Here is a 27995-nt window from a genome sequence, read left to right on the forward strand (position 1 = left end):
CTCTGAATTGGACAGGTGAGAGTTATCCTTTCGTAAATGTTTGGGAAGAGAAACCTTTCTTTTTCTTTTTCTTTTTTTTTTTTTTAAGTAGGCTCTGCTCCTAGTGTGGGGCTTGAACTCTCAACCCCGAGTCCCATACTCTACCAACTGAACCAGTTAGGTGCCCCAAGAGAAGCATTTCTTTTCTTTTTTTAAAAAACATTTTATTTATTTATTTGACACAGAGAGAGAGATCTCAAGTAGGCAGAGGGTCAGGCACAGTGTAGGGGGAAGCAGGCTCCCCAACGAGCAGGGAGCCTGATGTGGGGCTCAGTCCCAGGGCTCTGAGACCATGACCCAAGCTGAAGGCAGAGGCTTAACCTCTGAGCCACCCAGGCCCCCGAGAAGCATTTCTATGTGGAAAGATGATAACTTAATTTTAGATATGTGTTACATTTGCATGCTCTGCTGCATGTCCAGGTGGAGTATGGGTTGGGGCTCAGGCAGAAGCCTGTTGTGGGTTAAGAATTGAAGGTCAATGAGAGGTGCCAAAGTGGAGAAAGCAGTTCTAAACAGCTCTTTCCAGAGGGCTTTTTTCCCTTGTCTCTCCCTCTACACACACACACACACACACACACACACACACACACACTTTTTTTTCCTCATGAAATGAGCAAAACAGATAAGCAAGAACCTCACTCTACTTATTTTGTCTTTTCTCAGAATTAGGTCATCGGTTTTGGGAGGATAGGACTTTTATACCTTTAAAAATAAAAATAATGGGGCACGTGCGTCTACCTTTGGCTCAAGGTGTGATCTCTGGGTCATGGGATCGAGCCCTGCATCGGGCTCCCCACTCAGCAGGAAGTCTGCTTCTCTCTCTCCCTCTACCCCTCCCCTCCACCGTCTTTCTTCTTTGCTCTCAAAATCTCAATAATAATAATGATGATGATAATGTCACACAGTAAATACCCAGCACAGTTCTGTGAAGAGTGAACACTTGATGCGTAGTACATTCAAAACTTATCCAATGTCTTCTTAATGTTGAGGTTGAGAATTTATAAAATAAATGTTACATGTACAGGTGGCATTTTTCTTTTTTGGTTTATTCCTTGTTACTTTTTCAGAAGAGAAAGAAATAGCAATTGTGACCAACAGAGGGCACTAGCTTCCTTCTGGTTGATGAATAGGTTGACCCTTTACCTATCTGAAGAGCTCAGTAGACTGTTGCTCAGCAGTTGATTTTTTTTGTGGTTTTTCTTTCTTGTTGTTCTTTTTTTTAGATGGGATGGAGGTTGACACTACACCAACGGTTGCTGGACAGTTTGAGGATGCAGATGTTGATCACTGAAAATGATTTATGCTGCTGTGGGGTGAGTAGTTTATATTTTCTTCTTCTCATTGAACTTGAAAATCATGTGAAATAATTTTTATTTTCAGGAGAACTCTGTATAATTAGCAGTTTAGGAAAATGTTAGTTATCTGTTTCTGAAATTATTTGTGAAATTAGTGTTTTTTTCCTCCTAAGGAATCAAGGTCTGCAAACAGCAATGTTCAGGTTAACATTTACACTTACCACATGTTAAGTGCTGTGCTAGACAGTGGTAGGCATTGAGGCATGGAAGAATAAGACACACCCATCCTCAGTGAACTCAGGAGGAGGACATTAGCCTGTTATTCAGAAATGGGCTCCCTAGTTGGCTCAGGTGGGAGCTGCAAAGCCTGAAATCACCTCCTGCTCTGCTCTTGAGTCATCTTTTCCCACTTGTGGTATTTGAAATCTTAATACATTCATCAGAAGACACAAAGCAGCTATTTGTTGCAACTCACTGCTATTCAATTTAGGGAGGAAGTAGTAGTAATTCCAAACTGTATCTAAGCCTTTAATTTAATCATAATCTTTTATTATTATTTATTTGAGAGAGAGAAAAAGAGCAAGAACAGGAGAGGGGTATAAAGGAAGAGGGAGAAGCAGACTTGCTGCTGAGCAGGGAGCCCGATGTGGGGCTCAGTTCTAGGGCCTTAGGATCATGACCTGAGCTGAAGGCAATCACTTAACCAACTGAGCCACCCAAACATCCCTAATTTCATTATAATCTTGTATTGGCTTCCCGCCTTTGTAAAATAATGGAGGACCAAGGTCCTGGGCACCTTAGTGTTCAAGACCAGTTTGTCAAATCATAAGTCCATGAACATTTGTCCAAAAGCTACCATTTTCCGAAGTTGCTTCATTTCTGCTTTCTTATTTTACTTTTATTTAGCCTTTTTTTTTTTTTTTTAGATTTTAAAAAAAAATTTATTTGTCAGAGAGAGAGAGCACAAGCAGGCAGAAGCAGAGGGAGACGTAGGCTCCCTGCTGAGCAAGGATCCTGATGTGGGACTCCATCTCGAGACCCTGAGATCATGACCCGAGCTGCAGCGGCTTAACCGACTGAGCCACCCAGGCGCCCCTCATTTCTTTCTTTCTTTCTTTTTTTTTTTTTTTTTTTAAAATTTTATTTATTTATTTGAGAGAGAGAGTGTGAGAATGGAGAGGTCAGAGGAAGCACAGACTCCCCGCCGAACAGGGAGCCTGATGTAGGACTCGGTCCCAGGACTCCAGGATCATGACCTAAGCCAAAGGCAGTTGCTCAACCAACTGAGCCACCCAGGTGCCCCTCATTTCTGCTTTCTTGACTGACATAAAAGCTCACAGCCAGTTTTCCCTGACACATTCTTGTGAGCTTTGCTATCCCTGACTTTGCTGCAAGTTACCCTGAGAAATAAATTGTCCTTTGCCAGATTGAGTATCAACTGTATGTTTGATAATAACTAAAGGTCATGTTCATGTCATTTAGAGCTCTAAGACTAGTAATCCTAGTTGGCCTTCATGAGCTATTTTTACTTTGTTAAAATTGTTGTCCATCTTTCCCCTCTATAGTGTTCTCCTCTTCTGACCTGGTAGCATTTTCTTGAGTACCGACTGTCTTCCAGTCTTATGTTACTTATGCCCAGATCCTTTAATTTAAAGCATATAGTAATAGTTTGGCAAGATTTATGTATTTTGGCTTGACTCTTAACACTACTGTGAGTCATCCAGTTGGGTTGTGAGATCCCTCCTTTTTCTAAGTTCCATTTTATCTTCCAGATTGTTGCCATTGTGAACGTAACATTTCTTCTTACTCTAACCATGAAAAATGATGATGAATCTCTGTTTTCCTCGCAGGTGCTGCCAGTGGAACTATCAGAAAATATCTCTTAGAGTTCTGTGATTTATATTTCTTCTTTAAATACTTAATTTTTATTTCCACAGCATTTATTTCTGTCAGTGTAGCCATTTAGTCTAAAACCTGCATTGTCTCCTCTGCAGTTGCTAAAATTATGTGTTCATACTGCTGCAGCTCTATTAGCTTTAATTTTCAGATCTCACAGTTCCAGATATCAGTACTTCACTATTACACTGTATGGGAAATCTTTTGGTGCCAACTTAAGTCTTCTTCCCTTCTCACTTTCCTGCTTATCATGTTCTTTATAGCATGTTGACTTTTTCAGTTCGGTAATATGTAGTAACTTTCATTGAAACTGGAAAAAGATTTTTTGATCTTCTGCCTTTTACATATTTCTTCTTGAAAAATAGATTATTCAGAGAATATGCACCACTGCATTAATAAGGATTCTGAGAAACTCATCTGTTGTGTCAGTAATGGTTATACAAATGAGATATTACTGCAGTTCACTGATGAGAATTCTTAGGATTCCTTGTAATGTAATTTTGTAGTGAAATAATCATAAAATAACCACAAACTTCCTAATGAGCTGATGATTTGTTTTCCATTCATTTTGTGCTACAGTTGGAGCAGAGAGCTATTTTATTCATAAACTTTATACAAGTTCTTCATCTGGATAATTGACCTGAATTCCAAACAGTGTCTTTAAATTTTCAATCATTTAAAATTGTTTTTGCCTTTAAGGAATGGAATAATTAGACTGTTTATGCAACCATTAATGATTTCAAGATAGTGGAACTAGGACCTCTCAGTGCATGAGATGGGGTGGAGTCAAGGCACAGGAGTGGTAGAATCACAGCTCTACCATATAACGGCTTCTGTGCCTTTGGACAGTCCTCACTTTCCTCCTTTGAAAATGGGGTTGATAAACTACCTGGCAGGATTGTTGCAAAGACTAAGATATAGATCTGTGTTCTCTGGCACTCTTGACTGGGCATCCAATAAATAATAGATATTATTAAAAATACTGTAAATCTTATGTTTTTCAGATTCTGCTTATAACTAGGAAAGAACTTGGTGCCTCTTCTACTATGGAGTGGGTGTTGATGGAAGTCTTTTTCCTTCTCCAAAATTTACCTGAACCAGTTCTTTTTTGAGACAGACTATACCAGACAAAAAATTGTCACCAGCAGAAGAAACTATGACCTTTATTAACAAAGGTGAATTAAATTAACCAAGAGAGTATTTGTAGTTTATCATCTACCCCAAAATTCCTGTGCATAGGTACCCTCAGAGTAGGCCTTTGGTTCCAGCTTTCACTATATGCATCTTCTGTAACCTGGTAGGCCTACCTGGTAAGAATGTGCAGACACTTGAAGATGTAGGTAGACTGGATGGGAAGGAGGGAGGCTGAATCTAAGATAAACCCTTTTAGAGCCTAAGGATCCCATTACCCCTTAAAAAGAAAGACAAAGAGATCTCAGAGAAATCTTGGCTTCTGCTCGTTCTTCACGGTGAGGGTCTCTTACTAATTTGGGACCCAGATTAATTCTTTAGGAAGCTTCTTGGGAAATTTCGTAGCCACATGAAATACCATAACATGGATGCTTCTGACTACCCTTTTATTCCTTTCACCATGTTTCACCAGTCTGTTTTGTTATAACCTCTTAGGTTATATCCTTTTATTTCTAACCTCTTAGGTCAGTTTCCATAACAAGTGAAATTGGGATGAAGTCATCAGAGTGCTTCAATGATAATTGTTTTGTCTTTGTAATAGTTTAACAAATAAATCTAGGTTTTCTATATTATTGTGCTCTCATTCTTGACTGAACCACTAATGAGAAAAAAAATTTTTTTTAAGTAAGACTGTCAAAAAATGAGAGTCTTCTTGGTTTATTTTTTTTTATTTTTATTTTTTTTAAAGATTTTATTTATTTGACAGAGAGAGATCACAAGTAGGCAGAGAGGCAGGCAGAGAGAGAGAGAGGAGGAAGCAGGCTCCCCGCTAAGCAGAGAGCCCGATGTGGGACTCGATTCCAGGACCCTGAGATCATGACCTGAGCCGAAGGCAGCGGCTTAACCCACTGAGCCACCCAGGCGCCCTTATTGGTTTATTTTTATTTGACTTTTGAGAATATGAACAAGAAGTGAGTAAGAAAATGCATGGTTAGAGTTTTTAGAGGCAAATTTTTAGTAGGGCAAGGATATAATACATTTCAAGGGATTTCTGCTTCTTTCACTTAGATCAGGAATAATTTCTTACAATTCTCAATTTTTAATTTTCACAGAGACCAGGGTATTTGTAAGGTTGATTGCAAATTTATACTTGGACTTTCTGTACCATTATATGACTTTAAAAATATGGTTAGAAAAGCTATTCAGAATCACTTGGCTAATAAGTGACTAAAAGAACACATGTCCAGTGTTCTTTTCAGCAGTTTCACTTGGTTTCTGTCATCCTTCACGGTAGACTGAAAAAAAGCTGATTATCCTTTTTCTTTTTTTTTTTTTTTTTTTTTTTTTTTTTTTTTTTTTTTTAAAGATTTTATTTATTTATTTGACAGAGAGAAATCACAAGTAGATGGAGAGGCAGGCAGAGAGAGAGAGAGGGAAGCAGGCTCCCTGCTGAGCAGAGAGCCCGATGCGGGACTCGATCCCAGGACCCTGAGATCATGACCTGAGCCGAAGGCAGCGGCTTAACCCACTGAGCCACCCAGGCGCCCTGATTATCCTTTTTCTGACTAGACTCTCAGAAATACTGAATTTGTTACAATAGGCAAGAAAAGGGCCATTTGGAAACTGAAGTTGACTGAGGCCTTCTCTGTATCATCCGTTGTGTTGGATTCTTTATATACATATACATATAACATTCTTTTTTATTTTTTATTTTTTTAAGATTTTTATTTATTTATTTGGCAGACAGAGATCACAAGTAGGCAGAAGAGGCAGGCAGAGAGAGAGGAGTAAACAGGCTCCCCACTGAGCAGAGAGCCCGATGTGGGGCTTCATCCCAGGACTCTGGCATCATGACCTGAGCTGAAGGCAGAGGCTTTAACCCACTGAGCCACCCAAGTGCCCCTACATAGAACATTCTTTTTTTTTTTTTTTTTTTTAAAGATTTTATTTATTTATTTGATAGAGAGAGATCACAAGTAGGCAGAGAGGCAGACAGAGAGAGAGAGGAGGAAGCAGGCTCCCTGCTGAGCAGAGAGCCCGATATGGGACTCGATCCCAGGACCCTGAGATCATGACCTGAGCCGAAGGCAGCGGCTCAACCCACTGAGCCACCCAGGCGCCCATACATAGAACATTCTTAATTGTCTTATGAAGTATAGGTGCTTTTATTATCCTGTTTTAAAGATGAGGAAACTATGGAAAGTGCTAAAATAACACTTAAGGTCATCTACATAGTGAGCTGTGATTTTTAATTTAGTGAGCTGTGCTCCAAAATAACATATAGCCTTACCATCTGTCAGCAGTAGCAAGGAAACAAATTCTCTCTTAACTGCAGGATTTTGTTAAAATTTCAGCGAACAGCACAGGAAGTTCCCAAATTTATCTGCTCTCAGCAGCATTCATATTCTATCCTGGACATTTACCTCTTCTTAGGTAAGCAGTCGGGGTATTCTCATTGACTAATCTTAGAAATTCCATTTAGGTCCTTTTTTAAAGTCATAGAAACTTGTCATCATGACTTTTGGTGAAGTAATAAAGTGCTCTGATAATATTGAAAAAATGTTGAAGAGATTCTGTGCACTGTTTCCTACAGGCACTGCATGGTCAGCTTGGTATTATGGGTAATGCAGTCATCTAAGATGCAGGAGACCAAGCATCTAGTTCTGACTTGTCAGCCAAGGTATTTAAAACCTCTCTGGACCTGTTGCCTCATCTGTAAAATGAGGCAACTAGACAAATGACTTTCAGAGATTTAGCTGTAACATTCTATAATATTAGTTGTGCCTATAACTGAGAAAATAGGTGAAAAAGAAAGATCAGGTCAGACTTCATAAAAATGAAATTCATAATGCTCAACCAAGCCAACATTTCTTTTTTATTTTTTAAAGATTTTATTTATTTATCAGAGGTGGGGGGAGAGCGAGCACAGGCAGACAGAATGGCAGGCAGAGGCAGAGGTAGAAGCAGGCTCCCTGCCCAGCAAGGAGCCCGATGTGGGACTTGATCCTAGAACGCTGGGATAATGACCTGAGCCGAAGGCAGCCGTCCAACCAAGCCACCCAGGTGTCCCAAGCCAACATTTCTTGATTCTATCTGAGCTTAATTTTAATGTTACTGTAATGATTTTCTTCCTAATTCTTGATGTAGAGGAAATTTAAAGAAAAGCCATGGAGATTTTCCCCCATAATGTGAGCCATCTAAACTATCCATAAAAGCTAGTGTTAGTAGTTATCTGTTCTAAATTCTGTTGTTTAAAAAATGTGTTCATAGGAGCACCTGGCTGGCTTAGTTGGTAGAGCATAAAATTTTTACATAAAAAGATTATATAAAATCTTAAAAATAAAATAAAAAATATATTCATTAAAATGATCTCAGTGAGTTTTCTCCTCCCTTAGATCAATTTGTCAGATATTAATACTTTTCAAATAAGCTTGTTTAAATCTATGTACATTTGTGTATTTTGAAATCTTGTTAGGATCTTTGTCAGTACTGGTAAAGATGAGAGATGATGCATAGATAGATGGTCATGGTATATAGCCTTTTACTTTTAGAGGAAAACAAGTGTGATTACTCATTGTTCAGAGAGATACTAGATTTTTAAAGTTATTATTTATTTATTTCCAGAGAGAAAGCATGAGATCATTGGCGGGTGGGTGGGGCAGAGTAGAGTGGGGAAAGAGTATCTCTAGCAGACTCCAAGCTGAGCATGGAGCCATTCATCCGGCTCAATCCCATGATCCCAGTAAAGAGTTTCAGCTTACCCAACAGAGCCACCCAGGTGCTCCTTAAGATTTATTTATTAGAGAGAGAAAGAGTGCAAGAGGATGAGGAGGGAGAGGGGCAGAGGAAGAGAGAATCTCAAGCAGACTCACCACTGAGAGTCGAGCCTGTGGTGGTGGTGGTGGGGCTTTATTTCATGACTCATGAGATCATGACCTAAACTGAAATCATGAGCTGGACCATCAACTGCCTAAGCTGCCCAGGCACCCTGATACTAAATACTTTAGATAGAATTTTATTTACCTGCAGAATTTCAGATAATATCCTTACTATGTAGCTAATTCTTGTGGAAATCCTGTTTGAAAAGAAATTCTAGAATGGATGACTCTGTATCCAGTACCCATCCTCTGTGGCTAATATGAAATAATTCCAAGCAAATTCCTTATGAGGATTCTAATAGAATTATTGCCATTCTTTGACAAAGGAGCTGAAACAAACATTTTCCCTAGCATCTCACTCTTATATATACATAAGTAAAACCAGTATGTAATTTGGAGAACTTCGTAATTTCAGATGAGAAGTCAGAAAAACTTGGGAGAGCAATGAACCTAGTCAGAATTTTTGTTATTAACATAATCTTAAGAAGATAAAGGGAATATGGCACCTAGCTGGCTCAGTCAGTGGAGTGTGCAGTTCTTGATCTAAGGGTTGTGAGTTTGAGCCCCATGTTGGGTATAGAGATTAGTTAAAAATAAAATCTTAGGGACGCCTGGGTGGCTCAGTTGGTTAAGCAGCTGCCTTCGGCTCAGGTCATGATCCCAGCATCCTGGGATCGAGTCCCACATCGGGCTCCTTGCTCTGTAGGGAGCCTGCTTCTCCCTCTGACTCTGCCTTCCACTCTGCCTGTGCTCGCTCTCACTCGCTCTCTCTCTGACAAATAAATAAAATCTTAAAAAAAAATAAAATAAAATAAAATAATATCTTAAAAAAGAGATGAGGAAAAATAGAAGTATATAACTCAGGGATAAGGGTAAATAGAAGTGTCTGGAGGCTAATTCTTAAGATTTAAATGACTACTTTGAAGATTATATGAATCATGAATATAGTTAGAACAGTGCCTAGAAAATGGCTCAAAAATGTTAATTATTACACAATAATTATTACAGCAATAATTCTTTTTTTTTTAAGATTTTATTTATTTGACAGACATCACAAGTGGGCAGAGGGGCAGGCAGAGGGAGAGGGGGTGCCAGGGAGCCCAATTCGGGGCTTGATCCTAGGAGCCTGGGATCGTGACCTGAACCAAAGGCAGAGGCATTAACCCACTGAGCCACCCAGGCACCCCTACAGCAATAATTCTTTTTTTTTTTTTTAAAGATTTTATTTAATTATTTGACAGAGACCAAAGCAGGCAGAGAGAGAGGAGAAAGAAGGCTCCCCGCAGAGCAGAGAGCCCAATGTGGGGCTTGATCCCAGGACCCTGCGATCGTGACTTGAGCTGAAGGCAGAGGCTTTAACCCACTGAACCACGCAGGCACCCCTACAGCAATAATTCTTAACAGAAAGAAGAAGCTGCAGATAGGTGTTAACTGACACTTAGAATATATCTGAGAAATCTGAAATTTAAAAATCTGCTGAGCAATTAAAATAGATGTGATGAGATTTATGCATTTTCCTCATAGAACCTTTTGGCCTTCCCTGCAAGTCTCTTTCCTACTTTACAGACAGGTCCAGTATACTTGAATATCTAGTTTTTAGGCTTACAATAGGTTAGAAAAGGAGAAAGGGGTGGTTGCATCAGGCATATCAATAGCAGCAGTAAGTAGTTGACAGGATTATGAAGAAAAGCAAATATTGGTTACCCAAAAATATAGCAGTCTAGCCTTTATAGTGTGTAGTGCAAATATGAGGATGGTGCAGCAATTTATCTTCACAAAAGTGTGACTAAAATTATTAGTGGTTAGAGGTTTGAGATAGAAGAGTCTGAGTTACTGGTAATAACAAGCTTAAGGTTATGACCAAAAGTTGTAGCTGAGGCAGAACAGAAGAAAAAATATTGAAAAGCCTTTCAGGTTCAGCCAATGAACTGGGAAGCCAAGACACTGGAAGAATCATCTTTGTGGGTATTGGAATCCTCAAGAACTGTAACTGGAATGGTGGCGTAGAGGCTGAGAGTGAAACAGGAACGAAGTTCTTATAGGACCTGGGGGAACTGAGGGCAATAGAGGGTAGAAAATTGCAGTTAGAAGTATCCAGGTGGTGGAGGGCATGGTCTGATGACAGGTTTTTAATGGAGGGAAGAAAGAGGAACCTGTTCCACCTCCCGGCCCAGTGGTATCAGAGGTGGTGTGGAGAAAAGAGCTACCATTTCAGAGGGCTGCAGGGGAAGCACTGTCATCTATAGTCTCGAATTCTGACACGTGTAGAGGGCTGGGTGTTTTCACAAATGAATACTCTTTTTTCTTAAACCACAGAGTCTCATGAAATAGTAGTTGAAACACAGCTCCATGTTTGGAAGACATAGGGAGTGGCAGTGGGATTATTTTAAAGGGAACAACCTTTATTTTATGTTGCCATGACAGGATTCAGGCCTAGTATTGCCAGATCTTTGGGATTTTTTTTTGAGAATCCGGAACTGGATTTTTGTGTGAAAAAGACTACATACAACACTAGCTTTTTATTTACTTATTTTAAAATATTGTGCAGGCCAAATAAACTGTATTTAGTCATCACAATTTTATGAACTGTGCTTTTTAAAATAAAGACTAGTATTTGTAAGTTCATGAGTCAAAGTCCATGATCCTCAACCTGGTTGCCTTGCTGGGTCATCTGCTACCATTCAGTCCAATCTGCAGGTGTAAAGGGAGTGACTTTGACCAGCTGATCACCAAACAGCACTTAAATTACCTGACAGTTTATCAGTTGCTTGATTATTACTCAAACATATCTGATTTCACCCCTTATTTTTTTACTTTCAATTCTAACTCTCATAATGGAATTTCCTTGGAAGAGAAACACACAACTTTATAGCTAGAATTTTTAATGAAAAGTAGACCTCATATGATAAAAGGAAGCATCTAATGAAAGAAAACTTAGAGGCTCTTTAAGCCCAACAAAACAAAACAAAACACTAGTTAATTCCTAAATAAATTTTAACATAAAATCTTTAATGTTGCTTAAAAACCTTCAATTTTACTTTAATCATAATGATAACTGAGAAGTTTTTTTGTATTGAAATAGAAGTCTAAGGATGGTATTTGGCTCTTTTTGACCTCAGGGCAGCAAAACCCTCTGGACTTAGTTTCCTTATCTGTAAAATGGAAATTAAAAATACATGCCCTACCTGCTACATAAGGCAGCTGTTAGGATCAAATGAGAATGTGAAAAGCTTACCTCTTGACTTTGTATGGGCAGTTTGTTTTATTTTGTTAAGGGATAACAACTTGCCTAAAGCTAGTGAGATTGTCTATTTAGAAAAAATATTTTAGAGTATATTTAAAATTTAAGAAACCACTCGAATATGAGTGGATATATAATCTATTTCCAAAAGGAACTTTCCTATTGATAGATGACACTGCTGATGGTATCATTGTGTGACATAATGGCTAAAATCTACCCTCTCTAGGTCTGTAAGCATGACTAGTCCTACTTTGGCTAATAATCCTGTTCATTCAGGTCAGATTTGATACACACTCTTTCTCTGGTCCTATTATCACCTCCCTTCCCTTCTCAAACTGTGCTCCTTTTTTTGTCAAAATTAGTAATTATCACTTGAGATGTATATTTAACATAATGAGTCTTTTTTTAAAAAAAGATTTATTTTGGGGGCACCTGGGTGGCTTAGTGGGTTAAGCCTCTGCTTTCGGCTCAGGTTATGATCCCAGAGTCCTGGGATCGAGCCCCACATCGGGCTCTCTGCTCAGCAGGGAGCCTGCTTCCCCCCTCTCTCTGCCTGCCTCTCTGCCTACTTGTGATCTCTGTCTGTCAAGTAAATAAAATCTAAAAAAAAAAAAAGTTTTATTTTTTTACTTAGAGCTGGGGAGGGGAGAGGGAGAGAGAGAATCCTAAGCAGACTCGTTGCTGAGCATGTAGCCCAATGCAGGGCTTGATCTCGTGACCCTGAGATCATGACTTGAGCCAAAACCAAGAGTCGGATACTCAACCAACTGAGGCACCCAGGTACCCCTAATGTTTTTTCTAGCAGCATTTAATACACAGTCAAAAGAACAAGTCTTAACTGAGAAACACAGGATTTCTTTTCACAGTAATTGGGATTTTTAAGTTCCAGTGATGATGACTACAAGGCACCTCCTCAGAGGAAACTAAACATTGATGAGTCCAGTGCAGCCAGTATGTTGAATATGAGGTGATAAAATCTTTATCACATCCACCTTGACTGTCCTGTAACTTAGTTTGAGTCTTTTGGAATAGTTATTCCTTTTTATTAATTGTATGGTTGTTATACAGCCATGGGAGAAAAAAGCTGAACATCAAAATCATCAACAATATACCTGAAAGACAAAATAGAGTAAAATAAAAACAATCTAAGGATGTTGATAATCATTCAGTGTCTATAATTTAAGATTACATACCTAGAGATTTGGAAATCTATGTTTAAAAGAATTAGCTGCATCAATTCTACATGAAACACATGGATATTTTTTAATATAACATTCTCACATTTTTCCTTAACCATGAGTCCTTAAAAACAGTATGTACCTGGTATAACGAGAAGGACCTAAACAGTGAATTGAAAGGATAAATAGAACTGGAGGTCTAGTTCTGGCCCCATCACTGATTTCCTGAGTGAGAAACCCTGGATTTAGGTCCATTTGCTCTTCTCTAAAATAGCAACACTGTGTCCTTCCATGCCTCAGAGATGTATATACTGGGAGAATAAGGCAACTGAAAGCACTCTTGAGTTTTCATTTGGAATGCTCAAACACTTCTTTCTTTACTTTTTTTCCTCATCACTCACAGTGTTAATAGCTTTTAGAGCTATTCCAAGCAAAATGTCTAAAACAAAATTTCAATGCTGAACTTTTATATCTTTTTTTATTTTAAAGATTTTATTTATTTATTTGACAGATCACAAGTAGGCAGAGAGGCAGGCAGAGAGAGAGAGGAGGAAGCAGGCTCCCTGCTGAGCAGAGAGCCCGATGCGGGACTCGATCCCAGGACCCTGAGATCATGACCTGAGCCGAAGGCAGCGGCTTAACCCACTGAGCCACCCAGGCGCCCCGAACTTTTATATCTTAAATAGAAAATATGTGGGGCACCTGACTGTCTCAGTCAGTTGACTGTCCGACTGGGATCGAGCCCCATGTTGGGCTCCATACTTGGCATGGGGTCTGCTTGAGAGCCTCTCTCCCCGTCTCCCTCTGCCCCTTCCCCCACTCTTTCCCTCACTCTTTCTCTCAAATGAATACATAAAATCTTTTTTTCTAAAAAAAGAAAATATGTAAAAAGTAAAGTGTCATATATTAGTAAATATTCATTTTTGAGGTCACACCAGATAAATCTAGCATGTGGCTATTGGTTAATTTTTTGGTGGGGAAATAGGGCTGGGGGAGACAGCCATAAGGCTCAAATCACTGTCTTGAAAGGGATGTCTGGGGGCAGCTGGGTGGCTCAGTTAAGGGGTTAAGCCTTTGCCTTTGGCTCAGGTCATGATCTCAGGGTCCTGGGATCAAGTCCCACATCGGGCTCTCTGCTTGACAGAGAGCCTGCTTCCTCCTTTCTCTCTCTGTCTCTGCCTGCCTCTTTGACTACCTGTGATCTCTGTCAAATAAATAAATAAAATATTTTTTAAAAAAGGGATGTCTACAATAATTAATATTTTTATCTTAACATATTTAGGCTTAAAGCTCTAAATTAGTTTAAACTCAGATTAAGAATGAGTTTTTGTCACATGCAGATTTGATATTTTTTTACTTGTTTGACTAGGATTTGGATAGCTTAACACACCTTTGAAAGATGAGTCTGTTTTGCAACCAAAAGCTTTAAAAGGAAAAAAAAAAAAAGGAAAGAAACAACCTATATGTTAACTGATCCACAAAATTTGACATGTTCCTTATAAAGTCAGAGCTAGAGCATAAGATATTACATTGAAAATGTTTTCCAAAAGTTTTCATTATATGAAATATGTAAACTAGATAATTAGTTTTTCAAAATTTTTTTATTTATTTGAGATAGAGCACAAGCAGGGAGAACAGCAGAGGGAGAGGGAGCAGCAGATTCCCCACTGAGCAGGGAGCCCAATGCAGAGCTCAGTCCCAGGACCCCAGGATCATGACCTGAGTCAAAGGCAGGTGCTTAACCTCCTGAGCACCCCTACAGACTTAATTCTATATGTATTATTATAGTCACATTTCTACTATTTTTTTTTTTTAAGATTTTATGTATTTATCTGACAGAGAAATCACAAGTAGATGGAGAGGCAGGCAGAGAGAGAGAGAGAGAGGGAAGCAGGCTCCCCACTGAGCAGAGAGCCCGATACGGGACTCGATCCCAGGACCCTGAGATCATGACCCGAGCCGAAGGCAGCGGCTCAACCCACCGAGCCACCCAGGTGCCCTCTACTATTTTAAATTAATTTTGGAGAGATGGCAAGAGCCATTAGAAAAATTATAATTACCTCTGCTATGAAGAGAAACAAGAAAAACAAGGAGTATGCCTTCTAAGAATAGTTTGCTCCCTGCTTGGTCAAGAAGGGAAAGATATCTTGGGATGACTCCTCTGTCTCACTCAGTGGCATCACCTAATGTAGCTTCAACAGGGTTTTGTTTATTTGATGCTCTTTTATTTGGCTGTTTGAATGACTCTTGTAAAAATAAAATTTCTTTATGATTTTCTTTTCTTTTTTTTATTTTTATTTTTTTTTAAAAGATTTTATTTATTTATTTGAGAGAGAGACAGTGAGAGAGAGCATGAGCGAGGAGAAGGTCAGAGGGAGAAGCAGACTCCCCACGGAGCTGGGAGCCCGATGCGGGACTCGATCCCGGGACTCCGGGATCATGACCCAAGCCGAAGGCAGTCGTCCAACCAACTGAGCCACCCAGGCATCCCTGATTTTATTTTCTTTATTAAGTAGGCTCCATGCCCAGTGTGGAGCACAATGTAGGACCTGATCTCAGGACCCTAAGATCAAGACCTGAGCTGAGATCAAGAGTTGGACACTTAACTGACTGAGCCACCCAGATGCTCCCTAAGATTTTATTTCTAAGTAATCTCTACACCCAACATGGGGCTTGAACTCACAACCACAAGATCAATCACGACTCAAATCGCTACTGAGCCAGCCGGGTGCCCCTAAAACTATAATTTCTTATTTTTCCCATCCTTCCTATAGTTTGGCATTAGCTTCATTTGATGCCATTTTTGTTTGTTTTGCCAATGGAAACGTAACTTCAGTGAATGACAAAATCTAATGTCAAACTGGAATTCAATATTCTAAAAAGTGCCATTTATTCACGTATATCTTTTATCTATATCTATTTAAGGATTCTTGTATTGCTTTTCATTCCTAAACCTCTTAAACAAGTGTAGGAACAAACCTCTTTAAACCAAGAGCTATAAGAAGTCTTAGTTAAGTCTATTTGGGAAAAGCTGGGAAATCCTTAGGCCAACAAAGAATTTTTGTATATTTTCAACAAGTCAATTAGGGCCAGAGATAATTGCTAAAAAGTTTAATCCCAATGCTATTTATAAAGGATTCCTTGAATATGAAGAAACAAAATAAATACATACTTTTTTCTTTGGGTGTCTGGATTTTGTGGGGGTAAGTGGTTCCATAAAATGTTTCAGTAATAGCTACAAGTAATGTTACCTTCCTATCTGGACTATACTAACATGCTGGGTTTTCGAACATATTGTGCCAATGTTCCCTTCTATATGTACCCTAATTTTTAAAAATGTATTTAAATTAACAGAATTTATTTTTTTTAAGATTTTTTATTATTTATTTGACAGATAGAGATCACAAGTAGGCAGAGAGGCAGGCAGAGAGAAAGAGAGGAGGAAGCAGGCTCCTTGCTAAACAGAGAGCCCGACGTAGGGCTCGATCCCAGAACCCTGGGAACATGACCTGAGCCGACTGCAGAGGCTTCAACCCACTGAGCCACCAGGTGCCCCCAAATTAACAGAATTTAAACAGAAATGAGCAACAAGAAACAAAATGCTAAAAGTGGATAAAAATGATGAACTAATAAAGGCCGGGCATCCTCACAGTCATTTATAGTTACGATTTATAATCAGGCTTCTAAGAGGTGACTAAAGAAAATCAAGAAATGCTGATAACTTAAAAAAATAAATGCATATTAAAGTAAGAGAAGTTTCATATATCTGATCCAGATAGAAATAACAGGAATGCAATTGTGGATAATTTTAAAACTATACTTATTACAGTTATCCATTGTTTCATGAGATGCTCTTTTGCAAAATGAGTCAAATGAGCTAAACATTATTTTATCTGGAACTCACAAATTTGAAAAAAGAAATTCCCTTTAGTAAGAAATGTTTTTTTTTTTTTTTTTTTTTTTTTTTTTTTTTTATGGAAGGAATCACTCCTCAGTTTTTTGGTCTATATGTCAGAGTTTCTTAAAGTGGTATCATACCTGAAAATGACTACCCTTAACTAGATAACTTTATTTCTTTGAAGAAAAAGTTTTAAAGGATACTGTACAAATAAAGTATTATTTCAGGTATGTTAACCATCTTTTTCATTTTCTTTTTTGTCCCTATTCTGGTTTTGGAAATTGACATGTTAAAGTGACATTGCGTATCATTTTAAAATACCCTAATTTTGTAATCATATTAGTAAAAATATGCTTACCTAAAGAAGGAGCGAGCCAATATACTATAAAAAACCGAAGGAATGCTTCGTCAAAACACTTGAAATGCAGTGAAAGTGCCAAAGCTGGATTAAATACAGCTCCTGTTAGACTTCCTCCTGTAATACATTTTAAGCAGAGTGATACCAAACCATGTATTTTGCATTTCCTTATAACTACTTTATTTTAGGTGTTTAAGTGTTCTTATGCTATAATCTTCCTTTGCAGAATCACCTGACACATTATAGAACATAAAAATAGATTATACATTATGATGTGCTAGGACATTGAGTTTTAATCCAGTGCTTTTCCTATATATTATAGAATGCATATTGAAAGTTAATCTGTTCTATTATTGGTCCTTCAAGTTTATGAAATAGGAGATTTGGCTGCCAATCTTTTAACATTCATCAATGTAAGTGAAAAAGTAATAAATAGTGAAAATACATTTAAAATGGACACAATACCTTAGGATCCTCTTGGGCATAAGTATACCTTTATGTTGAAAACAAAAAAATGGACCAAAGTATTATCATTGGCTCCATTTTTACTTGTCAACAGAGAGAGCCCTGAAGAAGGGACTGTGAATGGCATGTGAATTACGTTAATAAAGTGGCTACAAAACCATTTATTTATTTATTTATTTATTATTTATTATTATTATTTTTAAAGATTTTATTTATTTATTTGACAGACAGAGATCACAAGTAGGCAGAGAAGCAGGCAGAGAGAGAGGAGGAAGCAGGCTCCCCGCTGAGCAGAAAGCCTGATGCGGGGCTCGATCCCAGTACCCTGGGATCATGACCTGAGCCGAAGGCAGAGGCTTTAACCCACTGAGCCACCCAGGCACCCCCAAAATTTTTTAAATAAAAAAAGTGATCGTGTATAGTTGTGAAAGGAAAGCAAAAATTCTGTTGATTACTTTTCAGGGTTCATGATCCAGCTCTGCACCCAGGTTCTCTCTCTGACGTGGAGCCTAGCAGTTTAGTTCTGGCCACACAAGCAAGTAAGGAAAAGCCAAGGAGGCTAGACTTCTTCAAATGGACGAGATCTGTGGCTCAGCTTTTCAGAACATACCCTAAGAATATTACTGAGAGAGTAACATTTCTCTTACTTCTCCTGTGTAGAAGCTTGGGCATACCCATTGGCCTCTGATTCAGCCACAGAGATATATCCTGATATCTTCACAAACTTTACCTTGACATATGCCACTATATAGCATGCTGTCTTCATAAAATGCAGTAAAATTGGAAATTTAGCAACCCTTTCATAAGATTTCACTAATGAGATATTATACTTGATAGGCTGCAAATATTGAAGCTGTGTCAAAATGAAGGTGTTGAGCAGTGAACTAAGTTCACTCCATGGCTAAGAGTTTTTTCTAGAACACAGGCCTCACAGTATGATTCATACTCCTGTCTCAGCAATTATAAAAGATACCATGTTCAGAATCAGTCTTGAATAGTCAATCCTGGAATGTTAAACCTGCAACTGCCAAGGACCAACAGAATTTTTGGTTTGTAGGTAGTCATTTCAGTTCAATAAAAAAATTGTTGAGTTCCTATATAGTAGACATCATGGGCAAAAGATAAGGACTTATACAGGTCTTTACATTACAGTGTAATATATGTTATGATAATACAAGTGACCTGTGCTTTTTTGAGACATGCATAAGTAAAAATAGACTGACCCACTGCTCTCATAATTAGTTTATTTTGGTGTTCCCATTAGGCCTTTGCTATTTCCATTAGGTCTAAGAACACTATCCATCAGTCTTAGACCATCCTAAAATTCAAACTACTTCACTTGCCCTATCTTCTAGTCCTCACATCACCAAATCTGCTGAGTGTGATGTTGTGGAAGCTGCTCCCCCAACCTTCGCCTCCTGAATATGGACTGGCTTTGCAACTTGCATCGACAAAGAGAATGCAGCAGAAGTGATGCTATGTCCATTCTGAACATGACAAATGACAGTGAATTCTAGGTTCAGGTCTCAAAAAACCCATCAGCTTCCACTTTTTGCTCTCTTGGAACAGTGCCCTGACCATGTAAGTAAGCTGGTCTAGGCTGATGGAAGATAAGAGGCCACACAGAGGAGAACTGACAGTTGCCACTGACTGCTGGACACATAAGTGAAGCTTTTCCAGCCCCACCAACTGTCCAGCTAAATGGTCTCAGAGGAATTTCCAATATGACCCACAGAATCACGAAAAACTATGATTTTAAGCTATAGCTGATATACAGGGCATGTGGGTGGCTCATTTGGTTAAGTGTCTGCCTTCAGCTCAGGTCATGATCCCAGCCAAGGTCCTGGGATCAGGCCCTGTGTTGGGCTTCCAGCTCAACAGGGAGTCTGCTACTCTCTCTACCCCTCTTCCTGCTCATGCTTTCTCTTTTGATAAAGCTCATGCTTTATCAAATAAATAGATAAAATCTTTGGGAAAAAAATAGCTGATACAGAAGTTTATATCAGGAGTGGGTTCTGTGTCAACAGTAGTCCAAGGGGTTCCTGAGTGGCATAGTCGGTTAAGCATCAGACTCGGTTTTGGCTCAGATCTTGATCTCAGGGTCTTGAGATCAAGCCCCATGTCAGGCTCCGCACTCAGTGTGGAGCCCGCTTGGGATTCTGTCTCTCTCTCTACCCCTCCTGTTCATGTGCATGCTCTCTCTCTCTCTCTCTCAAATAAATAAATCTTAAAAAAAAAAAAGCCCCAAACATGTGGCTTTGGCTTTGACATTTTAGATTATATAGATAGCTCTTTGTTGGGGGCTGCCCTGTGCATTGTGGGATATTTAGTAGCTTCCTTGGTCCATACCCACTAGATTCCAGCACATCCATCTTCCCCAACTCTCTAACAACCAAAAATACCTCCACACATTCCTGAATGTTCCCTGCAACAGGGTGGCGGTGGGGTTCTTATTGAAAACCACTGTTGGGGCATTTGGGTGGCTCAGTGGGTTAAGCCTCTGCCTTTGGCTCAGGTCATGATCTCAGGGTCCTGAGATCAAGCCCCACATCTGGCTGTCTGCTCAGCGGGGAGCCTGCTTCCCCTCCCCCTCTCTGCTTTCCTCTGCCTACTTGTGATCTCTGTGTCAAATAAATAAATAAAATCTTAAAAAAAAGAACTCCCTGGGGCGCCTGGGTGGCTCAGTGGGTTAAGCCGCTGCCTTCAGCTCAGGTCATGATCTCAGGGTCCTGGGATTGAGTCCCGCATCAGGCTCTCTGCTCAGCAGAAAGCCTGCTTCCCCCTCTCTCTCTCCTTCGGCTCAGGTCATGATCTCAGGGTCCTGGGATCGAGTCCCGCATCGGGCTCTCTGCTCAGCAGAAAGCCTGCTTCCCTCTCTCTCTCTCTTTGCCTGCCTCTCTGTCTACTTGTGATCTCTCTCTGTCAAATAAATAAATAAAATCTTAAAAAAAAAAGAACTCCCTGTGGTACAGAACTATTGATACTTGAATACAAGTAGACATATCAAAGTTGTTTATAGTAGCAAAGAACTGGGAAAAACCTGACTGTCCGCTTATTAATTTGGAATAACATGCAGTGTTTTGAAATAATGAGAGAAATCTCTTTACTGATTAACATTGATAGGTCTCCAAGATACCACTGAACAACTACTACCATCAAGAAAAGCAAACTGCAAAAGTAAGGTATAATACCTTTTATGTTAACGTGAACATACCTAAATAATAGTTTTATAGGGTCTTATCTATATAATAAATCACATAAAGAGTTTGGAAGGACACACACAAACACATCAACACACACGCATGTGCAGAGGACTACCTTGGTGGGAAGAATAGGCAGAGAAGGAGAGAGGACAGGCATAGAGGATGGCAGTCAAAAGGCACGGTTGGTCTCATTGTTACTGTTTTAATTTTTAACAAAATATGTTCATTAATTGTGTAATTTAAAATGAATTATTTAAAAAGAATCATCAGTCAGGTACAGGACTGACAAACTACCTTTGAAAAATATTGTTTATTGACATCTGAAGGGGAGAAGACATAATAATATATGTCCTAGAGGAGATATCAATGGGAAGACCGAGCTGGCTGATTGTCAAGAGTCTTACAGGATAGCAGGAACTTGGTGAATTACCACAGTTAAAGACTGTGTCAAAGTCCAGGTTTCAAATCTGGCAATTCTAGATGCTGATGTTACTCAAGACTCCTAAAGGGAATCAAATTCACTGGGACAGAATGACACTAGTTAAAACCATAAGACTCATTTATAAGCCAGAATGTTAATTAACTAATTTAGAGTGGAGGCTAGCCCTCTCCACTGACTAGAATATTTGTGCCAGGTACTAGGATAAGAACTTGAAATACGTTATTCTATTTGTCATAATAGTCTTAAGAGATAGATAGTTATTATTCTCCATTTTAAAGATGAGGAAATGAGGCCTAAATTAAGTATCTCTTCTAAGGGTACAGCACAACTCCAAACCTGTGCTCTTAGCCACTACATTAATAAATAAATGTTCTGGACCTTTGAAGCGATTTTTCATTTGTAAATGAGTATTTCATATAGTTCTTATATTAAAAGCAAACATTTAAAGGACTTAGTTCCCTTCTTTGACAAAAAATTCTTACCTATATTCTTCATGATTCACAAGGATACCAAAAATTCCTGAATGGAATAATGAAATGAAGTAAAAATATTACAATTTCTTCAGACAATTTATTAGGCTTATTTTGAAAGCCCTTAGACATGAAATATAAAACATCCAGATATATATTATTTTTTTCTACATGGATTTTTTAAAGTGAATAGTATGTGATTTGTAACAGGTGACACAATGCTAAGACCTGGTTATATGTTATAATGAATAAAATAATTTTAGTTTCTGTATTCATAAAGCTTACTGTCTATTGGAAGAAGACATCAGAAAACAATGTATAATTAAAAATTCTATAACAGTAATGAACAGGTGCAGTAATAAAGACAACTTACTTAGATGTATAAAATAACGGATTTTTTTCAGTGCTTACCATTGACCCTTTAACAACATGGTTTGAGATGCATGGGCACACTTATATGCAGATTTTTTTGACAAATACCATATAGTACTGTAGATGTATTTTCTCATGATTTTCTTAACATTTTTTCCCCCTAACTTACTTTATTAGAAGAATACAATATATAATATATACAACATACAAAATATGTGTTAATCAACTGTTAACCGTAAGACTTCCAGTCAACACTAGGCTAGTAGTTAAATTTTGGGGGAATCAAAAGTTATATATGGATTTTTGACTGTGCAAGGGCTTAGTGCCCCTAATCCCTGCATTTTTCAAGGGCCAACTCTAATTAAAAATGAATGCAGGGGCCCGTGGATGGTGCAGTTGGTTGATCATCTGACTCTTGGTTTCTGTTCAGGTTGTGAACCCAGGGTTCTGTGATCGAGCCCCTCATTGGCTCCATGCTCAGTGCAGAATTTGCTAAAGTTTTTCTTTCTCTCCCTCTGCCCCTCCCAACTCTTTCTCTAAAATAAATTAATTAATCTTAAAAAAATGAATGCCATTCTCTTTTACCTTGTTCATTGAACCAAATTCTCCAAAATAAAAATTAAGGAGATTTACTTAAAATCTGCACTAATAGTTTTGTAGCTCTAACATGTTAAAAAATCACATCCTAGGACACAACCATGTCAAACCACCACCAACAGTACCTTAGAAGTTAAAAAGAAGGGCACCTGGGTGGCTCAGTGGGTTAAGCCTCTGCCTTCAGCTCAGGTCATGATCTCGGGGTCCTGGGATCAAACCCCGCATCGTGCTGTCTGCTCAGCGGGAAGCCTGCTTCCCCCTCTCTCTGCCTGCCTCTCTGCCTACTTGTGATCTCTGTCGGTCAAATAAGTAAATAAAATCTTAAAAAAAAAGGAAGTTAAAAAGACATATCAAAGTAATTTATAATGAGACTTGAAGTAGCTGACCCTTCTCCTGTCTTTCCTTCCTTGTCCATTCTTAAATCCTTCCTACAAAAAGCCTTACTTATCTCTGATATGACAGAAACTTGACCAGTCCCAAGACAGTTCATTCTGTCTGGAACAATTCTGATCTAAAGTTATGATGTATCCACAGAAGATAACTTGGAATTACGGCTTAGTGTAGCATTACCCAAAGTGTGTTCTCTTCTGCTACATAGTCCTAGACAAAAGGATTCCTTAAGTTTGAAAAATTGTTCCACATCCTCCTTTTGGGGTTTCACAATATATAACAGCATAGAAAAGCCTCTGTTAAAGCCTTAACAATAGAAAATCTGTTTAGGGGCGCCTGGGTGGCTCAGTGGCTTCAGACTCTGCCTTCGGCTCAGGTCATGATCTCAGGGTCTTGGGATCAAGCCCTGCATCGGGCTCTCTGTTCAGTGGGGAGCCTGCTTCCCCACTCTCTCTCTGCCTGCCTCTCTGCCTGCTTGTGATCTCTCTGTCAAATAAGTAAATAACATCTCAAAAAAAAAATCTGTTTAATGCAGTGTTTGCCAGACTTATTCAGCAAAAGAATCCTTTAGCAACTTAAAGTTTTTAAGATTTTATTTATTATTTGACAGAGATCACAAGTAGGCAGAGAGGGGGTAAGCAGGCTCCCTGCTGAGCAGAGAGCCCGATGTCTGAGATCATGACCTGAGCCGAAGGCAGAGTTTGAAGCCACTGAGCCACCCAGGCGCCCTGCAACTTAAAATTTTTAAAATTATGGTAAGGTATATGACATAAAACATGTCATTTTAACCATTTTTAAGAATATATTCAGTGTCATTAATTATATTCACAATGTTCAACTATCACCACAATTTCTAAAACTTTACCATCACCCTAAACAGAAACTCTATACTCTGTATCCATTAAAGAGTAAGTCCCACTCCTCTCTGCCCCCTAGTCCCTGGTAACCTCTATTATACTTTCTATGAATTTGCCTATGCTGTGGGGTTTTTTTAAAATAAAGGTTTTATTTATTTATTTAACAGAAAGATAGTGAGAGAGGGAACACAAGCAAGGTGAGTGTGAGAGGGAGAAGCAGGCTTCCCGCTGAGCTGGGAGCAGGATGCAGGGCTGGATCCCTGGACCCTGGGATCATGACCTGAGCCAAAGGCAGATGCTAAATGGCTGAGACACCCACGCGCCCCATATGTTGGTTTTTATATAAGTGAAGTCCTGCAACATTTGTTCCTTTGTGTCTGTCAAGGTTCATCCATGTTGTAGTATTTATCTGAACTTAATTCCCTTTCATGGCTGAATAATGTTCAATTGCATGTACATATTTTTGTTACTTTTGAGTGCAGTATAGAAATGCTGATAATGTAATGTGAATAAGCTTTAGTGTCAGTTTGAACCATGATTCTAGCACATTCTGGCTGTGTGAGCTTGGACAAGTCATTTCACTTTTGTGAGCCTCACTTTACTTAAAATGTATTCATTAGTGAGTTTTTCTAAGGATTGACTAAGATAACTCATATAAATTTCCTATGTGCTTATTAGTATATTGCTCAATGAATACTCTTATCTCCCTTACATTGACAGAAAAGGAAGATCATAATAGATTATTAATTTCTGTAACAGTAGTAATCCACAATTTTCTATTATGTTCTGCCCCAGCAAACAGTCTCTGGCACTGATATTGCACGTACTAGCCATGTGTGGCTATTGACTACTTGAAATAAAGCTATTGCAACTGAAGAACCAAGTATTTAATTTTAGTTAATTTTAATCTGAAAAATCACATGTATCTAGTGTCTTCCAAATTGGCCAGCACAAGTCTGGACAAGAGCAGTGGTTTCTCAGCTCTGGTTTCATACTGAGATGACCTGGAAAACTATAAAACATTAATTTTATAAGTATATTACTTTTTGTGAGGGATGATTATATTCATATAGAGGGCATGTTTCTACTTTAGCCCAAACCTAAAACTTTAATAAATAAGTGACTATTCATTAATCCCTGAAATATACAGAAATCTTTCCCTCTCTCTTCTACCCTTTTTTCCATCTGTGTCTACACACAAAGAATAGTAATATATCTATCGCATGGAAGATGGGTTGGAAAGTCTTTCATTTTTATCCTGGAAAGTCAAGCAAATATTTAGAAGCCTTTCTTTTCTTTCTTTCTTTTTTTCTTTTTCTTTTTTTTTTTTTTAAGATTTAGTTGTATATATGACAGACAGAGATCACAAGTAGGCAGAGAGGTAGGCAGAGAGAAAGAGGGGGAAGCAGGCTCCCCGATGAGCAGAAAGCCCAACTCGGGCCTCGATCCCAAGACCCTGAGATCATGACCTGAGTTGCAGGCAGAGGCTTTAACCCACTGAGCCACCCAGGCACCCCTTTAGAAGCCTTTCTTTTGAGGTTTGCTTCTACTTATAGTTTCACTTTCAGTGGGCAGAAGATAGACCTTTACTATTAATTTCCTTTTATTAGATTCCTGCTTCTAAAACATTTTATATAGTCCCAATGAAGCTACTTCATTGCAATCATTTAAAATGACACATTTCATCATTAAACTTTCATTTTTTTTTTCCTTGTCCCCTTTAGGATATCCAGGGTATCCACTGCATCTGAGATCTGTCAAAGTAAACCAATGGTTTGCAAGAAATCATCAGATTTCTCGAGTTACTTTTTAAAAAAATCTTTCATTTCAATCAAGTTTTAATTTTGTAGAAAAAGAACTAAGAAACAGAACTACAAATTGCTACTCCTCACTCTTATTATTAATCAATCATGTTGCCTGTACTTTAAATTGAAAGGCACCTTTTTAAGGTGCCTTTAAATTGAAAGGTACCCATGATCATTTTTCAGTCTGAGTGTCAGGTTGTCATGAGGAAAGAGGTAGCGATAAGTTATCTTTCCTTTCTACCATTAAAACAATCCCTTTGTAGGATATTTGAACCCTTGGCAGTATTTCACAAGATCTCAGTTTCAGCACAGAAATGGCTCCTGTTGCTGGGGTTCAAAAAAAGCACTGAATGGAGGATCTATATGTCTGCACTACTGGTAAAGAACGGGCTGCAAATGTATAGAATAACGGGGATACCAATATTGGCATCGCAGAGGTGTAGGGGTTTCAAATGTATCTTGGTAAAGAACTTCGTGCCTCAGGTCGTAGAGGCTCCGGAGGTGCCAAGTGTTTTGTGGGAATAACAAACCTGCGTAGACCAAAAAGGTGATGAGTGCTGCCAGCAGGTGGATACGAAGCTTGGTTCTGATCTCCTGGAAGTGCAGCAAAGCGCTGTGGAAGATAAAGGAGCAGATGGCCTCTGTGATGACCGCTTTGGGTAAGTCGACTTGAATAGGATTCCTGCAAACGAAGGTCCTCTCGTTGAGGTGATACTTGGTCAGCCCCAGGCTCCACAAGGCGCTTATGCAGTACCTGCTGCACAGGGCACCAATCAGCTGAGCCAACAGCCTAATCGCACCCGTCTCAGGGGACATTCCCCCCAGCAACATCTGCATCAACACGCCGCACGGGTTGCTGGAGGTGCCCACCAGAGTCAGGCCATGCACCAAAGAGAAGAAGTAGATTAGCGTCAGCGGCCAGGTGGGGTGCGCGGGTTCCTGCTCGCTCAGCAGTTGCAGCTCATGGGTGCAGAAGCAGAGCTGGAAGGTGGCCAGAAACTCCAAGACGAAGGTGTGGGCCATCATGAACCTGTGCAGCTGCAGCCGGGTGACCACGCGGGCCAGCCCCATGAACAGCACGAGCAACAGCATCAGCCCCAGTGAGGTGCAGGTGTCCTGCACCTCCGGCCAGAGGCCCCGCAGCGCCGTCATGTCTCGCTCCTGACCAGACTAGGCTGCCTGCTTGGCTCTAGCAGAAGCAGCGTCGGGGCAGGAGTCCCAAGTCCTAAGTCTGCAGCCCCGCCCCCTCCTCACGTCCCGGGGGCGGACCGACTCAGGGCGAGCTGGAAGCCCCTGGGTGTCACGCTGGAGGACGCCTCCCCGCCCTCCTCCCCTCCCCGGCTCGAAGCTTGGGTGTTGGGAGCCGGGGAAGAGAGGAGGGGAAGGGCGACAAAGGAAGTTCTGCTAGGGCACCGGCTAAAGGGCCCACCGTCAGTCCGACACGCACACGCCCCCGCCACCTCCCTGAGGGACTGGAAGCCGGCGTAGGTCTGAGAGGGCGCGGAGGGACGCTGCGCGCCGAGGCCATTGCGCATGCGCGCGGGGACCCGTGAGCCCTTGCGAGCGGCTCGACCAGAGCTCCGAGGACGCCAGCCCCGGCACCTAACGGGAATGTTCGCGTTCACTGCGAAGTTGACACTTGCTTTGAAGGGAAGACCTTGAAGGTTTTTCTTCCCTGCTCCTAAAATGGTAAAACTGTCCGGCTGGAAACACTCCTAGAGAGAATCTCGTCCAACCGCCTCGTTTTTATTAATGGGGCGACTGAGAAGATGGGAGGTGACGGAGGTGGGACGCAGAGGCCAGGGGTGGTGAAAGGGAGTAGACTTTGGAGTCAAACGAAGCCGTGGGTAGACTTTGGAGTTGAACGAACCGGGGTTTGACTTGTGTGAACAAGGGCATGCAACTGAGTCTCCTTGTGCTGAGTTTTCTTCACCTGCCTCATGTTGGGCTGGCAGAAAGAAAGGGCTACTTAAGATGGCGAAAGTTCCCGCCACAAAACCTGAGCTCCCACAGAAAACAAAGACCCAAGCAGGAATCTGAAACACACACCCCACCCCTTCCGGCCCCAGTGGGCCAATGGAACCCTGACAAGCAAAATCTGAGACCCCCCGCTCCAGCTCCAGTGGACCAATGGGACCCCAACAAGCAGACGAATTATCCAAATAAGGGAAACTTGCCAAAAGACCCCTGAACTCCCCTCTAGACCCCCTTAAAAGCCCCCTTCTCCCTGCCTCGGGACTTCCCCCACTCTGCTTTTCCAGAGTTGCGGAACCTCGGGGGAGGGTGCCCTCCTCCCCCCGTCGCAGTTTTCCTGGCTCCCCTTCTCCTGAGCCCTGAAACTGCGCCGGAGAGTGCCTTTAATAAATCTTGCCTTGTGCCTACTTCGCCTGGTGTGTTTATCTCGCTGGAAAAGCTTTACATTCGGTGCGAAACCGGGAGGGGTTCGAGCCTCTGCCTCCCCACGGCGGCTCTCCCCTCCA

The 27995-nt window shown here is 40.1% G+C and overlaps 2 protein-coding genes across 5 annotated transcripts in view; one reads left to right on the top strand and one right to left on the bottom strand.

The window, feature by feature from the left end:
• Positions 1-27896, top strand: part of CLNS1A (chloride nucleotide-sensitive channel 1A) — a 48156-nt gene extending 20260 nt beyond the window's left edge. For 2 of the 3 annotated variants that reach the window (XM_059188156.1, XM_059188136.1), the window contains exons 6-7: positions 1263-1352; positions 4235-4990. In XM_059188156.1, coding sequence (XP_059044139.1) covers positions 1263-1330 — 68 coding nt within the window. In that variant the 3' untranslated portion in view covers positions 1331-1352; positions 4235-4990. Of the gene's footprint in view, positions 1-1262; positions 1353-4234; positions 4991-25434 lie in introns of those variants that run through there. The other variant, XM_059188147.1, reaches the window with a different exon arrangement.
• AQP11 (aquaporin 11) lies at positions 12315-26667 on the bottom strand. 2 transcript variants are annotated; one of them, XM_059188166.1, is made up of 3 exons: positions 26046-26667; positions 16915-17031; positions 12315-12592 (listed from the first exon to the last, which is right to left on the bottom strand). In XM_059188166.1, the coding sequence occupies exons 1-3, from the start codon at positions 26665-26667 to the stop codon at positions 12513-12515; spliced, it is 819 nt and encodes a 272-aa protein (XP_059044149.1). In that variant the 3' UTR covers positions 12315-12512. The 2 variants fall into 2 exon arrangements, with proteins under 2 accessions (XP_059044149.1, XP_059044158.1); XM_059188175.1 differs by lacking the exon at positions 16915-17031.
• Positions 27897-27995: the final 99 nt, after the last annotated feature.

Source organism: Mustela lutreola, chromosome 1 (assembly GCF_030435805.1).
Source record: "Mustela lutreola isolate mMusLut2 chromosome 1, mMusLut2.pri, whole genome shotgun sequence".
Classification (NCBI taxonomy): Eukaryota; Metazoa; Chordata; class Mammalia; order Carnivora; family Mustelidae; genus Mustela; species Mustela lutreola.

Coding starts and splice junctions, on each gene's coding strand:
- AQP11 (XM_059188166.1), bottom strand. CDS start 26,667: ATGACGGCGCTGCGGGGCCTCTGGCCGGAGGTGCAGGACACCTGCACC. Junction 17,032..26,045: donor CACCTTTTTGGTCTACGCAG/GTTTGTTATTCC, acceptor AATGTATTACAG/GAGGAAGTCTAACAGGAGCT. Junction 12,593..16,914: donor TTGGCTCGCTCCTTCTTTAG/GTAAGCATATTT, acceptor TTTGTCTTTCAG/GTATATTGTTGATGATTTTG.